Here is a 25,342-nt window from a genome sequence, read left to right as displayed (position 1 = left end):
ATACCACTTGAACCATAATCTTCTCTCTCTCTCTCCATCCATTAGCTCAATTTGAACAAAAGCTCCTTTCTGTAACAAGAAGACAGGAATCTTCTTCTAGGGATATAGTAATTCAGCAGAAGGAGCAGACTACCACATTTCTTATCTTCTCTCATATGAGCTGTATTGTGTCTCTCCTATAATTCATATGTTGAAGTCCTTACCCAAGGACCTCAGGGTGTAATCTAATTTGGAGGTGAGGTCTTCAATGCATGATTAAGTTAAAATGAGGTCTTTAGAGTAGTCCCTAATCCAATGTGACTGGTATCTTTATAAGAAGAGAATTTGGACATGCAGAGAGAGACTCTAGACAGGAGCACGTGCAGAGGTACAAACATGTGAAGACATAGTGAGAAGGCAGCCATCTGCAAGCCAAGGGACGTGGTCTCAGAAATGATCAGGCCTACTGGTACCTCAAACTCAGACTTCCAGACTCCACAACCGTGAGAAAACAAGTATCCATCATTGAAGCCATCCAGTCTGTTGAATTTGCCATGGAAGCCCTATTAAGATAATATACCCCAAACTCCAAGTTACAGACTAAGTTTTTGGTGAGTATGAATAGAAGACAAAGGCTCGTACCTTCCACCCGACTGCTGCTCATAGGATGGAGGTCCTAGCTCAGGCATTACAAAGAAAAACAGCATTAAGTTCCCAATATCCCTTGCCCTGGCTCACTTGCAGGATGTAAGCTCAATACTGAGGGAGGCAAACAGCGGAGACCAGAGGCTACTCTATATGGACAGTAGAAGTGGTTCAGAGATTTTGTGCTGTAGGAGGAAAGTTTGTAATTTCAGAGAGGTCTGATGATCTCCCCAGGGAAACCCTCCTGGGGTCAGAACAAACCTCAAAGCCTGGTCTCAAATCTGTTCTGAACTAATTTAATCATATCAGATTGTGCATTAATGTGTACTCCAGGGTTTATTTGAACAAAATAGAGTGATTAGCTGGAACCTAACAGCTGGTGTGATACCAATACAAGATGACAGCTCAGAGAGGGCAGGGTGAGAGACAGTCAAAGAGAGCCCTGCTCTAACCAGTCGTCCTGGGGCGACTGGGTGCACACCCAAAACTGCAAAGTTTGAGGAGCAGCAAAGATTCTGTCACTACCCAAACTTTAGTCAGGCCCTCCTGAGCCACATTTTTGAGAAGGCATCCTTAAGCATGTCCTCCAAAAGTCCAATTTTAGCAAAAACCCAATCAAATCAGATTAGCCAGAATCCCCAGCCTTGATATCCGGCCACATTTAATATCTGGTGGTCTTGGTCCGCCTTTAGCTAGAATCTGGTTAGGTCAGCTAGGCAAGAATTACCAAACTCCTGATATTTCCTCCTGTAATATTCCATTTAGGGATCTTCACACTGTTCCGTGGCTATAAATTCCTGTTTCCCTGTTGTATTTGGAGTAGAGCCCAATTTCCCTCCTGCACTGGAAACCCTGGTCACAGTAGTCTCTCAAATCAAGTCTACCTTACTGTTCTTTAACAAGTGTCAGAATAATTTTTCTTAAACAGGAGTAACTGTATTAATTTTATATTTCAGGGAAAACTGACTTCACCTAAAACAGTTAAGAAAATAACTAAACACATAAAGAAGAAAACAAAACCAAAAAACCTCAAAATTAAGATGGGGAAAAGGTTTCCGGATTTGTGGCAAATATCTAATATATCTAGTTTTTAAGAAAATATGAGAAAAGGAGAGATACAGGAGAAAGTGGGTTCTTCTTTCTTTTCTAAGGTTCTTTAAGAGATTTGAAAAGCTTATAATGCAGTAATTACACCATTGTATTGTTTGTTACATATATAGATATAATAGATATAAGAATAATGCCACACAAAGAAAAAAAGGATTAGAATTACAGCACTTATGTATCTCACTGAAAATAATTTCCTGTAAACATGATGTAAATTCTGTTAGGTTGAAATTTATATGGTAAGCTTAGAGCTTCAGTAATTTTCACTAAGAAAATAAGTAAAAATTATGGTGAAAGAGTCATTAGAGGAACCAAATTTTAAACTAAAAGTATTCATTTCACACTGGCGAACACAGAAAAGAACTAAAGATCAAGAAATGCATGAGAATTTAGAAAATAAAAAGAAATGTGCAGATAAACTAAAATTGAACTATATTTTAGTGAGTTTAATGGTAGTACCCTCCAAATATGTTTATGTTCTAACACCTAAAACTTCTGAGTATGAAGTTATTTAGAAAAAAGGTCTTCACAGATATAATTAATTTAACAATCTTGAGATAAGATTATCTTAATTTTCACATCTTGGCAATAAATATAATAAGTGTCCTTATAAGAGAAAGAAGCAACTTCACAGACTCTGTTTAGGTGGTCACATAAAGATGGAAATTGAGCCTGGTGTCAGCAGCCACAAACCAGGGAATGCTGAAAGCTGAGGCAGGCCTGGAACAGAGTCTATCCTAGAGCTTCCGGATGGGGGATAGCCCTGGTGACATCTTGATTTTGAACTTCAGGCTTCTAGAACTTTTAAAAAATAAATATTATTCTTTTAAACCACTAAGTTAGTGATCATTTTTTTCCTATCAGCCCTGAAATCTAAAGTGCAAAAAAATGAATTTGAATCTCTACCTTACACTATACACAAAAAATAACTCAGAACTAATCTAAGACAGAACTGTGAAGGCTAAACTATTACAATGTTAGAAAAAACATACAGGTAGATCTTTATATCCTGAATTAGGCAGTAGTCTCTTAGATATGACAGAAAAACACAAGTAACAAAATAAAAAATGATATATTAAACATTATCAAAATTTTTGTTTTTTAAAATATATGTCTGGAAAATCAAAGGCAACAACAGAATGAAAAGAAAAAGTTTGCAAATTGTGTATTTGGTAAGAGGCTTGTACCAAACTATCAAAAAACCTAAATTTAATCATTAAAACCTATAACTCAATTTAAAAATGAGCAAAGGATATAAACTGATATTTTTTCCAAATAACATATACAAGTTGCCAGGAAGCACATGAAAATTTGCTTAATGTTAGTAGTCAATAGGGAATTGCAAATTTAAATCACAACACAACAGTCCTTTACTCCTGATAGGGGACTCAAGAGTTGAAAATTTTTTAGTTTAAGGTAAGTAGTTAACAAGCCTAGTAGGTAATGCATATGTTAAAGCTGTTGTTTCAGGAACTGAAGGGACAGCTCACCACTCTTAGGAAAGACAGCCAGCCTCCTGGGGAGGTGGCTAAGGACCACCACTGGGGACAGCTAACCTCCCAGGACAAGAATGCTGCAGTTGTTTAATCTAATTTTCCCTCAATTTCAAAATCCCTCACCCCACTTTGTTCTCTGTTATAAAAAGGCTGGCTTGGAAGGAGATGTAAGATGTTCTGTTAGGGTACAAACCTTCTGTCTTCTCAGATCGCTGACCATCTGAATAAAGCACCCATAAAGATTCAATCCCTGTCTCTGCTCATTGGGTTTGGTATGTGACAGGCAGCATGAATGCCAGCTTTTCCAGTTTCACTCATATTGTTACTGAATGAGCCCATGGGGAAGAGAGAGAACCCAGATACTGTTATCAAAACAAGCCCCCTTCCCAGGGGTCTCTCTGTCACTGTGGGTTCATCTTGCCTGCCACCAGGTGTTAGGAATTGTGACTCTCAATGCCAGAGTTTGGTGAAAAGGAAAGGAACTATTTATTTAAAAATTATGCAGGTTTAGAGTGATGGCAGAATGTTAACATTTAAATCCCAAAGTCCCTTCAAAACATCCACAAACACACACAGTCCTGCCTTCCCTTTGACTAGTCAGGCCAGTCTCAGGGTACTATATTGATAAGGAACTCAAGACTTGGAAAATTTTAGCTTAAGGTAAAAAGTTGTAAGTCTAGCAAGTAATGTGTATGTTTAGCTTTTCTTTCAGAAACTACAGATAAGGCCCATCCTGGCTCCTGGGGAAAACAGCCAACCTCCTGGGGCACTGATAGAAGATTACCACCGGGGGACATCCGAACCTTTGTTCCAGGGAGAGCAGATGACCACCCCTCCCCCTTGGGAACAGCTAACTGCCCAGGACAGGAATGCTGCAGCTTCTGAATTTCAAAGCCTTCACCACACCTTGTTTGTCATCCCCTATCCCCCTTATAAAAGATCTGGCCAGGAAAGAGAAGGAAAGATGGTTTGTTAGGGTATGAACCCACCATCCTCTCGGATCTCTGGCCATCTAAATAAAGTGCCCATAAAAGATTCAATCACTGTCATTGCTTACTGGATTTGGTAGTGACAGGCAGCCTGAACGCTGGTGTCTCTTCTGGTTATATTATCTCAGGAAAAAGACAAAGCAGTCCTTAGCTCAGCTAGTATCCTGGTTCCTTCCAGTAATCCATGCTCAGCTGGGCAGGTCATCTGCAGTCCCCCAAACCATCAGCTGTGTCACCTCCGAGATCTCCAGCTCTTAACTCAAAACCATGTGGCACATCTTCATGGCCTACCAGCAAGAGTCCTTTTACCCATGGTCTCACATTGTTTCCCCATCCATTGTCTCCCCATTTCTCTACATTCTTTCAAACTGTTAAGAGAGAGCTCTGCATGGCTGCTACATCTTGCTTTCCTGCTTGCTAAACTATGTGGTCAAGGGAGTCCCCTCTCTGCTCCCAAACTTGTGTGGTTCTACTCCAACATAGCTGCCATGCCTGGGTTTAAATACTGGTGGAAATCTTCCTCTGTAACTCCATTTCTGACTCCTCCCGCAACTGGCTATACCTGCCAGCACTCTTGTATTTTCAGCCCTTCTTGGCTGCCATAGTTATTCCAGGCAGGTGTGGCCCCAGGGCATGGAGCAAACCATCTCCAAACTCTCCCACAGGTGCTGTAAAGGGAGCTGTTCCCAGCTACATCAGGGGTCAAAGCCAATCCTATCTCCCTGGCTCCAAGCATGACCTATAGCTACTTAACATATCTATGAAGCTAGCTAGCTGTTATTAATATATAAAATAACTATTTTTGCATATCAGGTATGAAGTCAGATTGCTGTTATTGATAGGCAAAGTAACTCTCAATGGCCCTGCTCCATGTCCCATCCCCCAGCCAAACTTGTGTGGTGGTGGTGGGGCATCCTATATTTTCTAGGACACCCCAAGTTCTGGACTCCATTACAATCCTCTCTTTGGTGGGAGGCGGCAGGGAGCTGACTGCATGCACACTGTTACATCACCAGGATGGCTATACTCAAGAAAACAGGAAGCAATAAGTGATAGTGATGATATATTGCAATTAGAATGTTCTCTTATAGTTTCTAAAATATTAGTGGCACAGAATCATGTTCATGGCCCTCTTCGTCCACATGCACCATGGTCTTTCTGGAAAATACACCAGTTTTTCCACCAACTCTAATCTAGGCGGTGTGGACTCTCAAATATTCATCTAAGGAGGTAAGAAAAATGAATAAGTCACAATGAAAAAGAAACTACATTATGTGAAGTCATGGCAAGTGTTTGATAAGGCAACTTAGTACAACTTTCCAGGATTTGGTGGCAAAGTGACAGAAATAAATGAAGAGATTGGGGTCTACACTGGTCTATATTGTGTTTCTGGGTGAACATCTGGACTCAGCAATGACTCAGAATAGAGCCTTGAGAAGAGGAAGATATAGGCAGCCTAGGCATTTCATTACATGATTTATTTTGCAGATGGTCATGGAGTCTTCCTATTTACTAGGGTGCATGCAGAGATAAAGTTGTACTAGGTATGGCAGAAACAAAATCACCATGAACTCTACTAAGTAGGGTAGACAAACCAGATATTCTTTCACAAGGTAGGACTCAGAAAAGTTACTTATCCCTTAGGAAATTACAATTTCTTCATTTGAAAATGAGAATATAATAGTACCTACAACATAGCATGAGGATTTGAGAATTTGGTCACAATATGACTAAGGCCATTGGGCAGTGCCTGACAGTGAATAGCTATTGTTTATTAGTGACTTAATAATAGTGGATTCCATGAGATTTTATCCTGCAAGTGAAAGCCATTCATTAACCAGAGACAGTCACAGGTAGAAGGAGCAAGAGAATGAAATGTCTACTAGTGTTAGGGCTAGAAAAGTCCTTAATCTGACATAATGCTCTAAATTCTAAGCAGGCTTATTATTTAGTGCATACTTGCTGTTCTTACAGTTTTTTTATACAGCCTCTTCTCACTTTTGGCTACTGGGATATCATATTAAAAAGTAAAACAAAGTTTATAGTTTTAATATCTAGCCTCCAAACTCTTTGATAGTGAGAGAAACATGTACGTTTTAAAAAAATTCTTTGACCCTGGCTGGCGTAGCTCAGTGGATTGAACGCGGGCTATGAACCAAAGTGTCGCAGGTTCCATTCCCAGTCAGGGCACATGCCTGGGTTGCAGGCCACGGTCCCCAGCAACCGCACATTGATGTTTCTCTCTCTCTCTCTTTCTCCCTTCCTTCCCTCTCAAAAAATAAATAAATAAATAAATCTTTAAAAAAATTCTTTGAAAGGGCTATTGGAGCACTAAGTTGACTGAACTCTAAGTATCAACAAAACATAAGTGATACAAGAGGACTCAGTTTATTTCTTAAAATAATTTTGTTTGATTTAAAAAACAAAGTTTTCATAGAAGAGAAAATTACAATACTGGAGAAGACAGAAGCGATTCAGCAAGGCTGAGTAAGGCTGGGTTGGGGTACTGTGGAGTTAATGGCTTGCAGTTCCCTCAAAGTTCTGCTAGGGAAAAAAAAAGGAAAAAAGAGATCCTTTTCCACCTACATTTTCAGTGAAACTACTGCACTCACAAGTGTTCTTTACATAGTCTTGAATTTGAGTGTGAGTGTTATTGGAAGCTTATATCCAGCTCTCTCTCAAATCGTGTTACCATCCCCAAAGGGAGAGATCACCTTGCATGCCTTCACTAGTCATGCTAGGAGGAAGCAGTCAATGACTCAGCATGGCTTTAGCTAGCCCTTGCAAACCAGTCAAATGTAACAGAAAAACCATGGAAATCATTTCTTCAGATACTTTCCCTTTGAGGAGAGCATATAGTTTAGATATTGTATTTCAGTTAGAGAAATGTTTTTGCTCGAATAGGTGATTCTGGTAAAGTAAGTCCATCATGAACTAGCTCAAGAAAGAGCTGTGGCTAGTAATTACCAGAGAAGAGAATGGTAGCCCATGGAAATATACATGGAAAATCTTAAAGACTCAACATGAAACTGTTAGAGCTAACTAATAAATGAATGCAATAGATTCGCAGGAAACAAAACCAACATACAAAAAACATTTGCATTTTTATACACTGAAAACAAACTCTGCTAAGGGAAATTAAGAAAATAATTCAGTTACAGTAGCATCATAAAGAACAAGATACTTAGGATTAAATTTAATCAAGGAGATGAAAGGTTTGTTGACTAAAAGCTATCAAACACTGATGAAAGAAGTTAAAGCAGACACAAATAACTGGAAGGACATTTTGTGTTCATGGATTAGAACAATTAATATTATTAAAATGTCCATACTCCCCAAACCAATTTAAAGTTTTGATGTAATCCTTGTCAAAATCCTAATGACATTTTTTACCAAAATAAAAAGAAATTCTAAAATTTATATAGATCCACAAAATACCGTGAATAGCCAAAGCAATTGTAAGCAAGAAGAACAAAGCTTGAGGCATCACACCTTCTGGTTTCAAAATATATTACAAAGCTATGGTAATCAAAACAGTATGGTAGTGGCATAAAAACAGACATACAGATCAGTGGAGCAGAATAGAGACCACAGAAATAAACCCATATATATATATATTGTCAACTGATTTTTCACAAAGTTGCCAAGAATACACAATGGGGAAAGAATAGCCTCTTCAACATCTGGGCCTGTGACATCTGCATAAGACATCTGCATAACAAGCAAGACATCTGCATAAAAAAGATTAAAATATCTGCACATAAAGATTAAAAACCCTTATCCTACATCATACACCAAAACTACTCAAAGTGGACTGAATACTTATGTAGCAGTTGAATTTTTAAACTGCTAGAAGAAAACATAGGGAGGAAGCTTGTTGACATTGGCCTTGGCAATGATTTTTTGAATCTGACACCAAAACCACAGGCAACCAAAGCAAAGTAGGCAATTAGGATTAATTCAAAATAAAAAGCTTTTTCACACCAAAGGATATGATCAATAAGTGAAGATGCAGCCTATGGAATGGGAGAAAATAGTTGCAAACCATACATCTGATAGAGGGTTAATATCCAGAATATATAAAGACTTCTACAACTTGATGACAAAAAACCAAATACACCAATTTAAAATATGAACAAGTAACTGAATAGACATTTCTCCAAAGAAGACATAAAAGTTACCAATAAGTATGTGAACAGATTCCGAACTTTACTAATCAGCAGGGAAATGCAAATGAAAACCACAATGAAATATCACCTCACACTTTCCAGACTGTGCATTAAAAAACAAAAGAAAACAAAAGAAAAAGAAAACAAATGCTGGTAACAATGTGGTAAAAAGTAAATCCTTTTACACTCTTGGTGGGAATGATAATTGGTGCAGCCATTGTAGAAAACAATATGAAGTTGCTTCAACCAAACAAAACAAAACAAGCTACCATACGATCCAGCATCCCACTTCTTGGTATATATTCAAAGCAAATGAAAACAGTGTCTCAAAGAGAAATCTGCACAACTTTGTTGGCCAAAGTTTTATGCACAATGAAGAAGATGTGGAAACAACCTCAATATCTTTTGAAGGAGGACTGGATAATGAAAGCCTGGTATTTACATACAATGGACTATAATTCCACCTTAAAAAAAGAAATCCTATGATTTTGTGACAACATTTATGAACCTGGGATACATTATACTAAATAAAATAATCCAGACATATATTACAAGATACCACTTGTGATATGAAGAATTTGAAACAATAAAACTCAATGCAGCGGAGATGAAATTGGTGGTTGACAGGGGCTGGCAGGTTAACTGGGAGGTATGATTAAAGGGTATCAAGTTTCAGTATATAAGATTGATTTAAGGCAGAGATTTTCTTATTTAAAATATATTTTATTGATTATGCCATTACAGTTGTCCCATTTCCTCCCTTCACTCCCCTCCAACCTGCACACCCTCTCCCACCCACTTCCCCCCTTTAGTTCATGTCCATGTGTCGTAAGTTCTTTAGCTTCTACATTTCCCATACTATTTTTGCTCTCCCCCTGTCTATTTTGTACCTACTGTCTATGCCACTTATTCTCTGTACCTTTTCCCCCTCTCTCTTCCTCCGACTCCCCTGTTGCTAACCCTTCAGGTGATCTCCATTTCTGTGGTTCTGTTCCTGTTCTAGTTGTTTGCTTAGTTTCTTTTGTTTTAGGTGTGGTTGTTAATAACTGTGAGTTTGATGTTTTTTACTGTTCATATTTTTTATCTTCTTTTTCTTAGATAAGTCCCTTTAACATTTCATTAAGTAAGGACTTGGTGATGATGAACTCCTTTAACTTGACCTTATCTGAGAAACACTTTATCTGCCCTTCCATTCTAAATGAAAATTTAACTGGATAGAGCAATCTGGGATGTAGGTCCTTGCCTTTCATGACTTGGAATACTTCTTTCCAACCCCTTCTTGCCTGCAAGATCTCTTTTGAGAAATCAGCTGACAGTCTGATGGGAACTCCTTTGTAGGTGACTGTCCCCTTATCTCTTGCTGCTTCTAGAATTCTCTCCTTCATTTTAATCTTGGCTAATGTAATTATGATGTGCCTTGCTGTGCTCCTCCTTAGGTTCAACTTCTTTGGGACTCTCAGAGCTTCCTGGACTTCCTAGAAGTCTATTTCCTTTGCCAGATTGGGGAAGTTCTCTTTTATTATTTGTTCAAATAAGTTTTCCACTTTTTGCTTTTCCTCTTCTCCTTCTGGTACCCCTATAATTCAGATGTTGGAACGTTTAAAGATGTCTTGGAGGTTCCTAAGCCTGTCCTCATTCTTTTGAATTCTTATTTCCTCATTCTTTCCTGATTGTATGTTTTTTCTTCCTTCTGGTCCACTCTATTGATTTGAAACCCAGTTTTCTTTCCATCACTATTGGTTCCCTGTGCATTTTTCTTCATTTCACTTATTGTAGCCTTCATTTTTTCATCTAATTTGTGACCAGAATCAACCAATTCTGTGAGCATCCTGATCACCAGTGTTTTTAACTGTGCATCTGATAGGTTGGCTATCTCTTGGTCGCTTAAAAGTATTGGATGTGGGGCTTTGATTTGTTCTATTTGAGCCATTTGGCGGGGGGGGGGGTGGGTCTAGTCATGCCTGTTACATATTGAGGGGCGGAGCCTTAGGTGTTCACTAGGGCTGGGCACCCCAGTGGCTAGGTTGTGATGCTGTATGTGGGGGTGAGGTCAGAGAGGGAACAATGGTGCTAAAATATATTTTAGAGCAACAAATCTGCATGAAATTTTGCATTAAGCTTGAGCATTCCTCCATGAAACTATCTGGATGATTCAGAAAGCCACAGCTATGGGCAACTGGTGATTGACAGCTTCATCATGATAATGCATCTGCTCATGTATCATTGCTTGTGCAGAGTATTTTGGTGAAACATCAAATCACCCAGGTGATTCAGCCCCTGTATAGTGCAGATTTGTAGCCCTGTGACTTCTGGCTTTTCCTGAAACTAAAATCACCTTTGAAAAATAAGAGATTTCAGACCATTGATGAGTTTCAGGAAAATATAATGGGGAAGATGATGGTGATTCCAACAAAAGTTTTTGCAGAGTAGTTTGAACAGTAGAAGAGATGCTAGGAGAACTGTGAGATGTCCCAAGGTGCCTACTTTGAAGGGGACTGAAGTGTCATTGTCCTATGCACAATGTTCTTAGTATCTTGTGTCTTCCTCAATAAATGCCACTATTTTTCATATTACATAACTGGATAACTCCTAGACAAACTATATATATAATGTTGCAGTCAACACGGGAGTACATATATCTTTCTGAGTCAAGGTTTTGTTTTCTTTGGATACATACCCACAAGTAGAATCGCTGGATCATATGGTAGTTCTATTTTTAATTTTTGAGATTTCTTCATGCTATTTTTATAGTGGCCACATGAATTCCAGTCCCATCAACAGAGCACTAGGCTTCCCTCTTCACCAGCATTTGTTATTTCCGGTGTTGCTGATAAAAGCTGTGGAATGTTTTATTTCCAATGAAGTGTAATTTAATATTTTTTCCTTGTGTATATAGTGCATTCTATATCCCATTTAAGAAATCCTTACCTACCTGGAAATTATAAAAATTTTCTTCTATGTTTTCTTTTTGGAAACTTTATGATATTAGTTTTAACATTTAAGACTATGATTCACCTTAAATTTATTTTTGTATATGGTGTGAATGGAGGGTCAATGTTCTTTTTCTCCTTCAAAATATTTGCTCCAAAACAAAAGCAAAAGGCACGGAGAAAAATAGAACCTAGTTTTATGTTTTATAGGATTATAGTTATGATTCTAAGAGGAATGAAAATAAATTTATTTCAATTTTGTGTTAATATTTTCTGTCTTTGACTCTAGAAGTTACTCTCTGAACTGTGAGAGGGAAACGACTAAGGAAAGGAGAATAGGAGAGAGAGAGGTAGGGTGGCCTGTAGAGAAGAGAATAATTATCTAGAAGAATTTTGTAGACAGGGAAAATAAAACATCCACACACAAATTCATTTTGCAACAGAGGCAAGCACTTCTTCTACTATTTCCCCAGAATCCCATCTGTGTCCACAGACCACACAGCTGTCACCCAGTAAAGAACTGTACACTGTGAGCACCTTGCAGTCAATTGTCCCAGGTCTTTCATATTTGCAGCCAGGTCATGAGCATGACAACTCGGCAGGAGTGATGATTAACTGCACCCCATGGAACTGATCAACTGTTTACTTCCTTCAGCCTTGCCCTATGTTCAAAACACACTGATTCTATCCCAAGACCAAAGAAAGCTTTTGAGCAATAGAATGGAGCTTAGGATATTTAGAAGTGTGATGTGTGATGGAAAACAATTCTACTCTGAACAGAACCATCCTGATTTCACCCCATTATACATTTTCCAGTGTCTCTAGATTCAATATGCATGGTTTCAAATACAAGCTCCAGTTAAGAATCATACTTATCATTATTACTATAATTAAGCATGAATTGAATCACTCTGTAAAGAAAACTTTGCACTTTATTTTATCTTTGTGAATTTTATGGCAATAACATTGCAAGCATCATGATTTTCATTTTAATTTAGGGGCAATTGTTTGACATTCTGAAGTTGCTCATTCAAGTTTTCCTAGTGGAGGGGAGGGGAGCTGGTGAGGAAATGATGCTCCTTGGATTTTTAGAGTATGTTACATGATGGGGATTGTTCTCTGCGTCTCCTCTCCAAATCGTTTATCTCTTTTTGAAGTTTCCTGCTCTGTTCTTGTAATCCCTCCTTGAGAAGCCGTTCATTTTCCTGAAAGGGAAAGTGAAGACTGAATTCACACAATCTAAAACATTTCCCATATTTGCCAAATTATTGTCCCTGTCAATACTTATGTTAATCCCACATGAGTTTTTAAAAGTTAGTTTTTAAATTTGTGCCTTTCTTAACTTCTATTAAATCACCCTCTTTGGAATTTTCTACAGCTGCCAATAATTTGGGGGGGGGGGCTTTATTTAGCTACATGAAACTTCTTCTCTTATGGTTTCTAAAACATTAGTGACACAGAATCATATTCTTGTCCTTCTTCATCCACATGCAACACAGTGTTTCTGGAAAATCTATCATATTTTCCCTTCAACTATGATGTAGTTAGTGTGGGCTCTCAAATATATGTCTAAGAAGGTAAGAAAGATGAATTGCAATGGAAAGGTTACTACATGATTCAGAATCATGGCAGATGTTTGATGAGGGAACTTAGTACAACTTTCCAAAACTTGGTGACAAGGGGGCAGAAGTAAGTTGAAGAGATCAGGGTCTGCACTGGTCTGTACTTTATTTCTGAGTGAACATCTGGACTCAACAATGACTCAGTATAGTGCCTGGAAAAGAGGAAGATACAGGCAACCTGGGTATTTAATTACATGATTAATTGTTTAGATGGTCAGGGAGTCTTCCCATTCATAGGGTGCCTGCAGGAATAAAGTGATACCAGGTGTGGCAGAAACAAAATCACTGAACTCCACTCAGTAGGGTAGACAGGCCAGGTATTCTTCCACAAGATAAGACTCAGAAATATCACTTAACTCTCATGAAATTACAATTTCCTTATTTGAAAATGAGAATATAATAGCACCTACAATATAACATGAGGATTTGGTTACAGAGTGATATAAAACCAACATGCAGAGCCGGTCAGTGAATAACTATTGTTTGTTAGTGATTTAATAATAAAAGAGTCATTGACATTTTATCCTGTGAGTAAATGCCATTAATTAACCAGAGATGGTTATAGACAGAAGCAGTAAGAAAATGAAATGTCTACTAGTGTTTGGGCTAGAAAAGCCCTTAATCTGACATAAAGCTCTAGACCTTCTAAGCCGTGTTTTTGGCTCAGTACTGTGGAAGATAAAATGGTGATGACAGAATAGAATACCTGAAGTTTAAGACTCAGAACCCTCTCATGCTCTGCCATTAACTGGGCCCTCTCCTGCGCCATCTTGTCAGTCAATTGTTTCAAATGTTCCTGATGACTCTTTTCCTTCTCTTCCATCATCTGCTGAGTCTTTTCTTCCATTTCCTTCAACATATTTTGTGCTGCTTCTGCAGATTCAGCCTTTATACGTGCCACTGAGGAAGAAAAATGAGCACAGAAATGTAAGGATTAAATTGTTAGAGCCTTATTTTGCTTTTCATCCCCACCTTTTTTTATTCATATGCCGTAGAGAAAGCTTTTGTGATAGTTTTTGCAATGAGTAAGCAAAAGTTGGCCAAAACTAACAGTTAAAAAAATCTGGTAGAGCTATGAACTATACTTATTATTCTTTGCTCTCCAATAATGTTTCAGGTGGACTAATGTGGCTAATATGAACATTTCTAGGTCTCTCCACCTATCTAGAGTGTTTGCACCTGTTCTCACCTTCAATCTCCTTTTCCATTTCTGTGAGTGACTGGTCAGTCTGTAGAATGGCATCAGCCACAGACTCCTTGGACTCCAAGTATTTCCTCAGTGTCTCTTCTGCCTGGCGATACAGAGGAAGTTAGAATTAAGAAACAGAGACTATGAATTAAGGCAAAATCCAGCAATACATGTGTTAATTTAATTTTATCATGTATATAACAACCCTTGTAGAATTCAAGTAGCATTTCAAACTTAACTGCCCTAAAGACCAACTTTGAGTTATCTCTTAAACCTGTTTCATTCCCTATCACCCCAATTTTACTCATTTAATTTAGTAACTCTGGTTTTCTAACTGTTATGGGTTAACAACCTTAACAGTTACAGTCGATATCTCTTTTTCTCACACATCCCACATGCAATCAATCATCAGCTGATGATTTTTGCTCTGTGTTCACATAAAACCAACCAGAACCCATCACTTGTCACCAGCTCCTCCCATATGCTTTGGTCCAATGCCTCATTACTTTTTGCATGGACCATTGCATTAGCTTCAAAATTGGTCTGCCTACTTTCATTCTTGCTCCCCTACAGTCCATTCTTCTCAGGGTACCTAATGTTATGCTATACCATTTTAAGAAAGATCAGCTCACTCTAATGCACAAAACCTTCTACTGATTTTCCTACTCTTTCTAAATACAATTCAAAGTTTCTTAGTGACTCCATGGTACTATCTTATCTGGCTTGTGGCCTTTGAACAGCTCTTTGAGATCATCTCCTGCCACCTCCTCCTTTGCCCACTGCCCTCCTACCACATTTCTTGCTATTCCTAGGATAGAAACCAATTTATCCTTTGGAGTTTTCTGCTTTGAAATTTTGTTTTCCTGGATTCCCATTTAGTTCATTCCCTCACTTCTTTGAAGACTGTGCTGAAACATTACTTCATGACAAAAGCCTTCTGTAAAAACATGTAAAATAGCATCACATTTCCTTCCTCTTCTATACCCATAACCTACTTTCCTTTTTCTTCAGGGCAGTTTTTGACCGTTAGAATAATTCTAATATTATTCTCCTCTTTGTTCTTAGTAACAGAACTCTGATTTTTTATTCACCTGGACAGGTTGTGGACTAAGATAAAATTTTGCATTTCCTGTTCAACATCCCTGGGAGCTCAGTGCCCATAACGATGAAATTCTCACCAATTGCACTTAAGCAGAGGCCTATGGTACTTCTTGGAAATCACCTTAAAGAGAGTTAACCCTTTTACTCTTCTGTTTTCCCTTTTCCCTCCACCTGTAATGTGGAACTAATGGGTGAAACTCTAGGAGCCATCTTAGAGCACAAATTAACCATGAAGAGAGACACAGTGCTCAGGTGCTAGGGCAGAACAAAGGAACAGGCCTGAGAATGATGTTATCATGGAGTTGTCATTATCAACCTGGACTCTCTCTTCATCACTTCTCTTTTAAAAAATATTTTAATCATTTTTTAAAGAGATAGGGAGGGAGGGTGAGAAACATGGACGTGAGAGAGAAACATCAATCGGTGGAATCTCATGTGTGCCCCGACCAGGGATCTAACTGGCAGACCTTCACTTTGCAGAAGGAAGCCCCGCCAGCTGAGCCACACTGATCAGCTCTTAATCACTTCTTGCACACAAGAGAGAAATGTCTGTCTTTTCTAAGCCACTCTTTTTTAAATAATATTTACCCAAACCTAATTCTAATGGACATAAACTGAGTACACAAGCATAAAAGGGTAATTAAGAGCACAGTCTGCTATCCGGATTAGCACTCCAGCTGCACCATGCATTACCTATATGTTCTTGGGTGTTCTTTTACTTCTGTGTCTCCATTTTCTTATTTATAAACTGGGGATATGAATAACATGTACTTTTTAGGGTTGTTGTGAGAATTGAATGAGTTAAGCCCATCTATTTCCTGAAGCACAACAAGGTCTGTATGTGTCAACTGTTATTATTTTTGTCTGTAAGCTACATAATTTGCTTATTTCTGGTTAAGGCTTTGTGAGAACTTTTTTTTTAATTGCCTTAGTCCCAGAAACTTGACAAGACTGGACATATAGTTAGGCCTGAATAGATCACTTCTGGATCACTGGATGACTAAATTAATGGATTAATTCTACATTTTTTGAGGGCTTCACCTGTGCTTCCAAGGAGGAATATGTACTGCATCCCATGGCAGTCTCTCTCCTAAATGAATCAGTGAGTGACTGAGTGAGAGGCAGAGGCACTATGTCCCAATCCCATTTTGGTTGTTCCCACTATAGTCTGAAAGGGTCATCTCAGCAAGTCCTCAGAAATAGTATTCAGTAGATATTTACCTCTACCCCCTTTCTAGGCACTTTGTAGTACTCATTCTTCAGCTTCTGTTGCTTCTGAGTAAAGAGTTGATAACCTCCTGGTTTAGAAAATTTTCCCTCCTTCACATCTTCATCTAGAGAACTGAAAATGTCCTGAAGTAAAGCCATGCAACACTCTGACGATGCTTTCACATTCAGCTTACAAAAGTCATCTCGTTTTGCTAGTAAACATTCCTGTGAAGTGACAAAATAGCACAGATGGTACAGTTAGCCATGAGGAGGATGTTCACCACACATAGACTATGGAGAAATGCTTCTCCTCCAGAGACTGTGGTATATAAACTGGGCCACACCATCACCTTGCTGTGAGGCTCTAGAATGTCTCTAAGAAGGTTGCAGGTGGAAAAAAACTACATCTACCTTTCTGGCTGTGATTATCTGAAGCTCTTTTCTCTACTTTTCCTGCTACAGAGAATGATTCTAAAGCACAGACACCGTTCCATGTGAAACTTCTCCTTTGAAGTCCAATTTCAGAAGAGCTCAGAGTACAACCTGTGGAGCCAGGAAGGCCTAGGTGGATGGAGTTCCTGGGTCCACTCCTTTGTGGCTTTGTGACACTCAACCTTTGTGAACTGAGGTCTCCTTGTTGGTAAAACATTGGAAATTATATCCATTTCATAGATTTTATGTCAGGATTAGATGTAGTGATGTAAAGTATTAACCTCAGTGGCTTTTCTACAACTGCTCAGTAAACCGTCGATGATTATTGATACAACCTTTTGGATGAGAATATTTTTGTAGATTTTCTCAGTCTAAGGCTAAGGAAGGTAATGAAGATTGTATCCCAGGTATTTTGAGTATTGAGAAAGCCTAACAAAAATACAGAGCCTGGCAGGAGTAAGGCCTGCTTGAGTGTGATTGGTGGGGTGTTAATATGGATGTGATAATTTATAGTCTTAATTTAAACATTTCACCTAAAATATCAAATGGTGTGCTTGAATGTAATATTGTTATGTTACAGAATTACATGCTTATGATTTTGTAATAAAAAGGTGGTGTTATTTTTGCTGGACCTTGTTTATTTACCTATGTTACATCATTTAGGAGAACTTACATAACAAGCTTTTACATTAGTCCAGAAGGATGTCCATTGTCTGCTGAACTTGACTATCTAATTTCATTGACTATCTAAATTTCACCTCCCTTTAAAAGCAGGGAGGTGACATTTGTAAAATCCTGCCTTGCAACCCTCCCCTAATTTGTAAAGACACAGATTTGGAAACATTCTCAAACAGCATTCTTATGATTGGTTTGACTTTCTTGGTTTCCTAAAAATTCTACTATTGCTTTACAATAAAGACAAAATATTTTTAGTGTTTTCATAAAGAATCGTATCCTATCAGATTATTTGCAGGGAACATGAAAGTGTTGTGCCTTTGATTCACTTTAAAATAAATTTAAATAATCTTATATAAATACAGTTTTACAATTTACTTATTTGCTCCAAATATGCCATCCAGAAAGGGACTACAAAAGAGGATAACTATAATAAATATAGTTGGTTGTGGTGCCATGGTCTATAGGACCGAGGCTAGGAGTATTCTATTTTTTTAGTAATGATTGCAAATGAATACACATTAACCGAGTGCTTCTGTCTTTGGATCTAGGAAGAACTACTCATATCCAGAAAGGCCCAGGTTTTTCTGCCTCTCATTATCTAGAATAGCACACACACCGCTAATTCCTTCTGGAACTTTTGGTCCACATCCTTGAAGGACTTGTTCATGAAGATTTCAATGGCCTCTTTCTCACTGGCCCTGTGCAGGTCCAGCAGCTCCTGGAGGGTTTCTGTGGGCAGCTGCACCTTCTGGGCCATCTGCTCGTCATAGTGGGCAATGGCCTTTTTCACAGCGGCTGAGTTCTCTATCTCTGCCAAGGCCAGGACCGCATTCTCCATGCAGGGCAGATCCCCACTGCTGATGGCATTGACGTAGGTCAGCACCAGGTTCTCCAGTCCTGCAAAAGAGAATTTAATAAAATAGCAATTGTCAGTTGGTGAAAGAGAGGAACAAACCATAAACTGTTTAGTCCTAAAATGTGAATTTAATGATTTAATTTTTTAGAATCAAGTGCTAGAACATTTGTAATGCTTTTCTAATATCACAAACAGTAGTTTAGGAATTTTTTGAGGGAGAATAGTGATGGAATATTTTGATAACCTCTAGATTCAGAGAAGTTTAAATTTCTCTTTCTATTTTCCTTGTCCAAAAGAAAGATGGTGCAGTGAATGGATCAGAAAGGGATATTTTGTGGTCAAGATATTAGGTCTTGATGTTTTCTCAACCATTCTACATTTCCCTTTATTCTGCCTTCCTTTCTTTTCCTTCTTCAGTTCTAATTTATGAAAAAGGCTAAGGAGAAAACTTAGCTCGCTTATGTGTACAGGTGTGTGAGTGTGGGTGTGTGTGTATCTGCTATAGGCCATTAGTCTTGTTTGGCCTAGATAAGCGAGTCTTCCTAGATACTGCCTTATTGGAGCTACTTGCAGAGTGACCCACTCATCCAGGTTTGTGCAGAGCTTTGCTGGTTTGGGCATTGAACGTCTTACATCCCAAGAAATCCCAGCCTTGGGCAAACTGGAGTGGTTGGTTACCCTACAAGCAGCAGTTCTTTGGGACTCAATCCTGGGCCTTCCCTTCTGTTTCTACAGTTTTAAATATCTATATGGATACTAGTGAATTGTATTTTCTGTTTTGACTTGATTTTTAAGCTTTACATTTGTATATTTGAATATCTGCATGTTATACTTTCTTTTATACATCAGAGGAACACCAATATTAAATAATCTAAATCTAAATAACTTCATCCACTCTGAAAAACTACTTCTCCTTCAGATATCCCTCTCAGTAATTGACACCCATTCAAACAGTTGCTTAATTTCAGAACCCTGGAGTCCTTTTAATTCCCTGCTCACATCCATCATTGTGCCTTATGGATTTAACATTTAAAAAGGATCCTGTCCATTTTGACCATTGTTATCATCTTAGCTTAACAAAATCCCCATTTATTATTAAAATCTTGCAAATATTATTCAGCTTCTCATGTCTCTTGTATATCCCTCCAACACATCTAAAAAACATCTAGGAAGACAGTTTTAAATATAAATGGGATAACTTTACTTCTCTGTCTAAAATTCTTCAAGATTGTCCCATTGAATTTAAACTCTATTCTCCTTAAAGTCATCTACGATCCCTTCAAGTACTACCCCTACATACTTCTCCAATTGTGATGCCACTTTTATGCTTTCTGCTGTTATTTAACACACCATCTTTCTTTTCCTTTGTTGAAATTACAGAGTTCCTTCCTGTCTCAGACCTTTCCACATGATATTATCTCTGTCTGCAAAGCATTCTTTCTATTCTTTTGCTTGATGCCTACTCATTAAGTTGTCATGTAACATGTAAGAACATGTTACTTTCAGAGACAAAAATTCTCTGTCTTTGAATCCAAATTATCTTCTACATGCATATACTCCTTAATTTCTCATAGCAGCCTATTATTTTAATTTATTGTGCTTTTCACTATTTATCATTATAATTTTAAAAAATTAAGTACTTTTACTCCTGTGGTGCTGAAATGAGGATAGAAATAAAATATTTTCTATCTACCATTATACCCAGTTATTGGTGCATTTCATGAATTTCTAGTGAATTTCCCTATTCCTGAATTGCTGAATAAGGGACTGGTGCTAAGGTCAGCAGCAAAGACTCACATCAATGGGGTATTTGCCTTCTCTGGACTTTGTCAATCTATATAGATCCACTAGGAGAATCTTTCATAAATAGGGAGCTGAGAATATGTGGGGAAAATTACTATGCAAAAATAGAAGAACTCTAGTTCTTCTCCTCTATTCATCTTGCTCATATGAATATTAGATAACACCAGAAATAGTTTTACTTGTCCATAAAGTTCACAATGTGAATCTTGTGGTATGTTTTCCTGAGCATCATTATACTATGTGTTTTTCATAAGTACATTTATATCTCCCTCTTTTATTTTCTTCAATGGACAGAAGGAAAGTTCAGGTAAGAAGTGAGGAGTGAGAAGAACTCACGAGGCCCAGTGACTATGATGCCGCCTGAGAGAGTCTTGGCCTCAGAATATCTGAAGATGTAGGAGCAGAATTCTGCTACTTGTTCTCTGAACTCAGAGTATAGGTCTTCCTCCTGTAGCTGCTCCAGCTGGGTAAGCTGCTTCCTTGGAGCAGGACGGTCAAAGATGAAGCACTTCTTCTTTGGAAAGAACTTTCGGATGCACAACCGAGGTTCATTAAAGCTTTTAGTTTTTTTATCAGTACCTAGAGAAATGAAAATCAGAAATAGTACAAATTTATACTAACTGTCTCAAATATATGACACTTCAACTTCATAATATGCACAAATCCTATGGAAAGAGACAAAAAATGAACTCATGATGGATCAAGAATTTTTAAGAAATTGAAGGGTAGAGAAACTTTCTTTCTCCAGGAAGAGGAAGATATTTTAAAATTAGATCCATCTGTTCAGCCAAGGAATGTTTTCATTTCCTGCAATAAAACAGTCAGAATCACACAGTTACAAAATTATAACTTTAGCATCTACACACAAATGGTTATTTTAATATTGTTTTTTCTTTATTTGTCACCCAATGATAAGTCCCAGTCACCTTTCTTTAGTCTCAGTGACAACTCCAAATACTCATCAGGAGTGATGGGTTCTCCATGTACTTCTAGTTCCAGGGAGAAATCTCTCAGAGTCCACACAAAGGCTGGAAAGAAGCTCACAAAGTCGGCTGAGTCTTCAACCTTACCATTATCAGGTGAGGATTTTGCCCTGATTCGTTCAGTCAGCTCTGTTACATAACTGAGATGCTAACATAGGAAAACTGCAGAAAAGAAGAACACTTTTTATGCAGTACTTTATCCCAAAGCTCAGCTGAAATAATTTTTTCTCTTAATTAGCTCAGTCATTCATTTTTTCCATTCATTCCACAAATATCTATTAAGCACCTACTATGAACCAGGCACTGTTCTAGGGACTAAGAATATTGCAGTAAATGAGATAATACTAGTATCGTAAAGTTTCCATTCTAGTCAGGGAGACATATAATAAGTATGTAAACAAAAATACAATAAAATTTGAGGTATTAGTAATAATGACCTGAAAGAAAAGTGAACTATGCTGAAGGTTAGAGAATAACTGTATGTGGTTCTGGTTTATGTGGTTGTTCAGCTAAATTCTCTCTGAGGTTGTCTGAGCAGAGATCTGGATGAATTGTGGGAGTCAACCATGCACAAATCCAATGCAGGGACATTTTAGGGGGAGAAAAGAGTACTTGAAAACACTTAGACAAAAAATTACTAAGGGTGTCTAATAAATAACAAGCATGCCAGTGTGGCTAGGGTCAAAGTCCTAGAATGGATAGGGTCCAGACCATGTAAGCTATAGAAAGAGTTTGAATTTTAACCTAAATTTAATGGGAAGCCATTGGGAAGTTTTAAGTTCAAGGGGGATATGATCTGATGCTGGTTTTTAAGAGATCATCCTGGCTGGTGTTGCGTCTGTGAGGGGCAAGAGTGTAAGTAGAGAGAGGGGTTAGGTAGTTAAGGAGGTAACACAGATAAAAGAAGATGGAACTTCAACTAGAGTTATGGTGCAGGAAATGATGAGAATTGGTCAGCATGGGCAAATACCTATGACAGTGCAGCCGACAAAACTTACCAGCTAGTAGTTTCTAAGGTATGAAGAAAGAAATCATCCAGGATGAATTCTAAGTTTTTGATGGAAGGACCCGTGTGAATGCTGTGGGAATTTACTGTGATAGTGAAGCAGTGCTGTTGAACAGAAAAATTAAAAGTTCTGTTCATTTTATATGCTGTTTGAGACGTCTCTTACCCTCTAAACAGAGAAACTGTGTGAATATCTACATACACAAGATTGCACCTGAGAACAGCAGTCATGATTGCATATACAACTGTTGTGGTAATCCACATACAGATGCTACTGAAAGCCTTGAGTCTGGATGAGATCACTTAAGGATTGAGAATAGAGGAAGACTAGAAGATTCCCAAGAATTAAATAGTTAGAAACCAAGAAGATGGAACAACTAAGAAAGTGGAATATTAAGATGCAATGACATTCTAGACACTTAAAGAACCAACTGTTTCAGAAAAGAGGAAAACATCAACTATCAAATGCTACTGAGAAGTCAAAGAGTATAAGTATCCATTAGATGGAAGCTCATGAAGGTAATCTTTACAAATGCTAATGTAGGACAACGGTTGAAATTAAGTTATAGAAATGTTGAAGTTGTTGATAATGACCAAAACTAGGAATGAAGGAGAGTGCAGGGTAAGGTATAAGAAGGTGATGAAACTGAGAGATCAGAGTGTTAAATGGATGTGTATTGGTTGTTGACATTTCTAAGACTACAGTGAACTAAGAGCTAGAAGTTTTAACATAGGAAGGGTTTGTTCACAGGGAGGTTGGTTTGTTTATAGGGGGGTTGGTAGATGACTGCACCAATGAGGAGTGCTGTAGTATCGGTGCATGTCATTCAAAGGACTTTCTCTTTTTAATGGGAGAAGAATGAGGAACTATCCAGAAGCTATCATAAGGAGCAAGGAGGTTACCTAAATTTTCTGGGACTTAGGCAAGGTATAGGAGAAAAAGATCACCACTAAAATCACTGGAGAGGCCTGTTGGGGAAACTATGTCCACAAAGTATAGACAGAACTCAGTTAGAAGGAAATATTTAGAGGAGATGATAAGGATGTAGAGATTTGCTGAATGAGAGCATGAATTTTAGAGGATGTTGAGGGTTAGGCAAGGGAGGGGAGATTAACTCAGATGGGGGATGTACAGAGCCTTGTGCAGCTAAGTGTCTAGGATAATGTCTAATGATAATCTCATTCTACTGAGGGACAGAGATGATAAACAAGTAAATAAAAATAATGTCTGGAATACCAGAAAAGCTTGACTCTCTGGGGCTGGTTGAACTGAATTTAGATATTGAGCATGATGGGATTTGTTAAGGAGAGGACTTATGAATTCTTCTGCAGTTGCCCACCACTCTACCTAGTGAAAATATGAAGCTGTGACTTTCTGGATTTAAGTTGTTTTGGACCACAAAAAGGATACTGCAGTTGGTCCATGGCCATTTGGTTGATGGTTCCCATGCTGTTGTAGACAAAGGTGCTACTCAGGAGGACTGCCAAAGCGAAGATCCAGGAGTCATTCTGGTTGTCTCCCTAGACGTCATTGTAGAGTCACATGGAATAGACAGTAAAAGTGCCATGCTTTCAATTCAGGTAGATAAAGTCTGAACCACCTATTTTTCTATTTATCTGTGGAAACTTAGGTTAGTCATTTCCCTATGCAAATTTTTCTGATCTATACAATAAATTTATGAACATTCAATTCAGAGTGTCATGAAATTTAAATAAGGCAATGCATATAAATGCATAGGAGAGTGATAGTAATAAGTATTTATGATCACTTAATACATTTCAAACAGGTCCCCTAAACTTAGATTGTGATCCTATTACATTTCTATGGCATACAACGGTAAGAAACTCCTTAGTAGTTAACAAGTGCTCCCTTGATAGGAGTTTTATAGGTCTAGGATTTAGAAGAGTAGTAATGTACAATCCTTTCTGAACAAAGATATTGACGTCAAATCTTATCCTTTGCTTCTGTTATAAATAGATAGCACAGCTGTGGATAAGACCATATTTACCACCTTTCAGGATTCCTATTGTGAAAAGTCAGACATGTTTATAAAGTATCTAGTCAGGTTTAAAGGCGCCTTCACAGCCTCACCAAAACAGTTTTCTATGATATTAAAGAAAAACGACTTAAACTGTCATCGGCCATTATTTACAAGTTGTATAGCCTATCAGCAGACCTTATGGTCCACTTTCAGTGCTCATGTATGTAATGCGGCCAGGTGAAGCTCAGTGTTTAAGGTCTGTGACAACTCTTCAATGAGCTTGTTAGCATCATCATTTATGTTTACTTTCCTTATATAAATCTTACTTTGGTTGGATTCAGACTGTATTTAAGGTCAAATGTTGACCACTACTAAGTAAATGAAAGGAATCATATGGTGATATGCTATGTTAGAAGCCTACATCAAGGAGTGCGGGAGGCAGTAAAAGGGGGCTAGTGATCTGACATAAGTAAGATGTAAAAATTCATGTCTTACCTTCTCTACATCTCCCAGGCCTTCGGTGTCAAGCAGAACTAAGGTGTGGTTTGGCTTCTTAGGATGAGGCACACACCACATCCAGATTCCCTTGGTGTGAGACTGCACCGTGGAGCCCAGAGAGAAGCCTGCCAGGGGGAGAGGAGGTAACAGGACTTGGTTTTCTAATATCAAATAGTTGTGGAAATGGAGATAAAAGTTAATGAAATCAAAATTAGAACAGATAAATGAAACCACAATCAATGTTAACCTTAATTATAACCAGAAAGAGGGGTTAGAGTATCCAATGCAAAGTGAAACATTTATTTTACTTTAAAGATTAATGCAAGCTTTAAAAAAGATGACAAAAACAAAACAGAAAATTCCAACAAAATACAACAGAAGGAAAAATAAAGATCAGTGCAAGCTTGATATTAATACCCAAACATTTTAGTATTTTATGTTTTATTATTATGTATGTTAGTTGTATTGATCATGGCCTTATTCTTCCCAGAAAGACACATTATAGTTTAAAAGGGGAAATGAAGGAAAAATGAGAAGAGTGAGGTGACTTGTATCCTCTGGAACAGAGTAAATGTAGGGAGCTCATCAGTAAACCTGAAAGGTAGGTTTTAATATTTCTTTCCATCTTTAACTCTCTCTCTTCACATCTCCATAGTCATGCTCACCCT

At 38.0% G+C, this 25,342-nt stretch overlaps 1 protein-coding gene across 1 annotated transcript; it reads right to left on the bottom strand.

Moving 5' to 3' along the window:
• Window positions 1–12,229: 12,229 nt before the first annotated feature.
• On the bottom strand, window positions 12,230–24,794 carry LOC123830245 (guanylate-binding protein 2-like). The gene is made up of 9 exons (XM_045856273.1): window positions 24,672–24,794; window positions 23,606–23,715; window positions 21,132–21,328; window positions 20,542–20,784; window positions 18,163–18,443; window positions 16,449–16,661; window positions 14,127–14,229; window positions 13,644–13,837; window positions 12,230–12,520 (listed from the first exon to the last, which is right to left on the bottom strand). Exons 1-9 carry the CDS (start codon window positions 24,750–24,752, stop codon window positions 12,404–12,406), a joined length of 1,539 nt encoding a protein of 512 aa, XP_045712229.1. The 5' UTR covers window positions 24,753–24,794; the 3' UTR covers window positions 12,230–12,403.
• Between the last annotated feature and the right edge of the window lie 548 nt (window positions 24,795–25,342).

This window comes from Phyllostomus hastatus, unplaced genomic scaffold (assembly GCF_019186645.2).
Source record: "Phyllostomus hastatus isolate PE091 unplaced genomic scaffold, TTU_PhHast_1.1 phas_contig_1441, whole genome shotgun sequence".
In the NCBI taxonomy this organism is placed as follows: Eukaryota; Metazoa; Chordata; class Mammalia; order Chiroptera; family Phyllostomidae; genus Phyllostomus; species Phyllostomus hastatus.
This window is presented reverse-complemented; position numbering and strand designations above follow the sequence as displayed.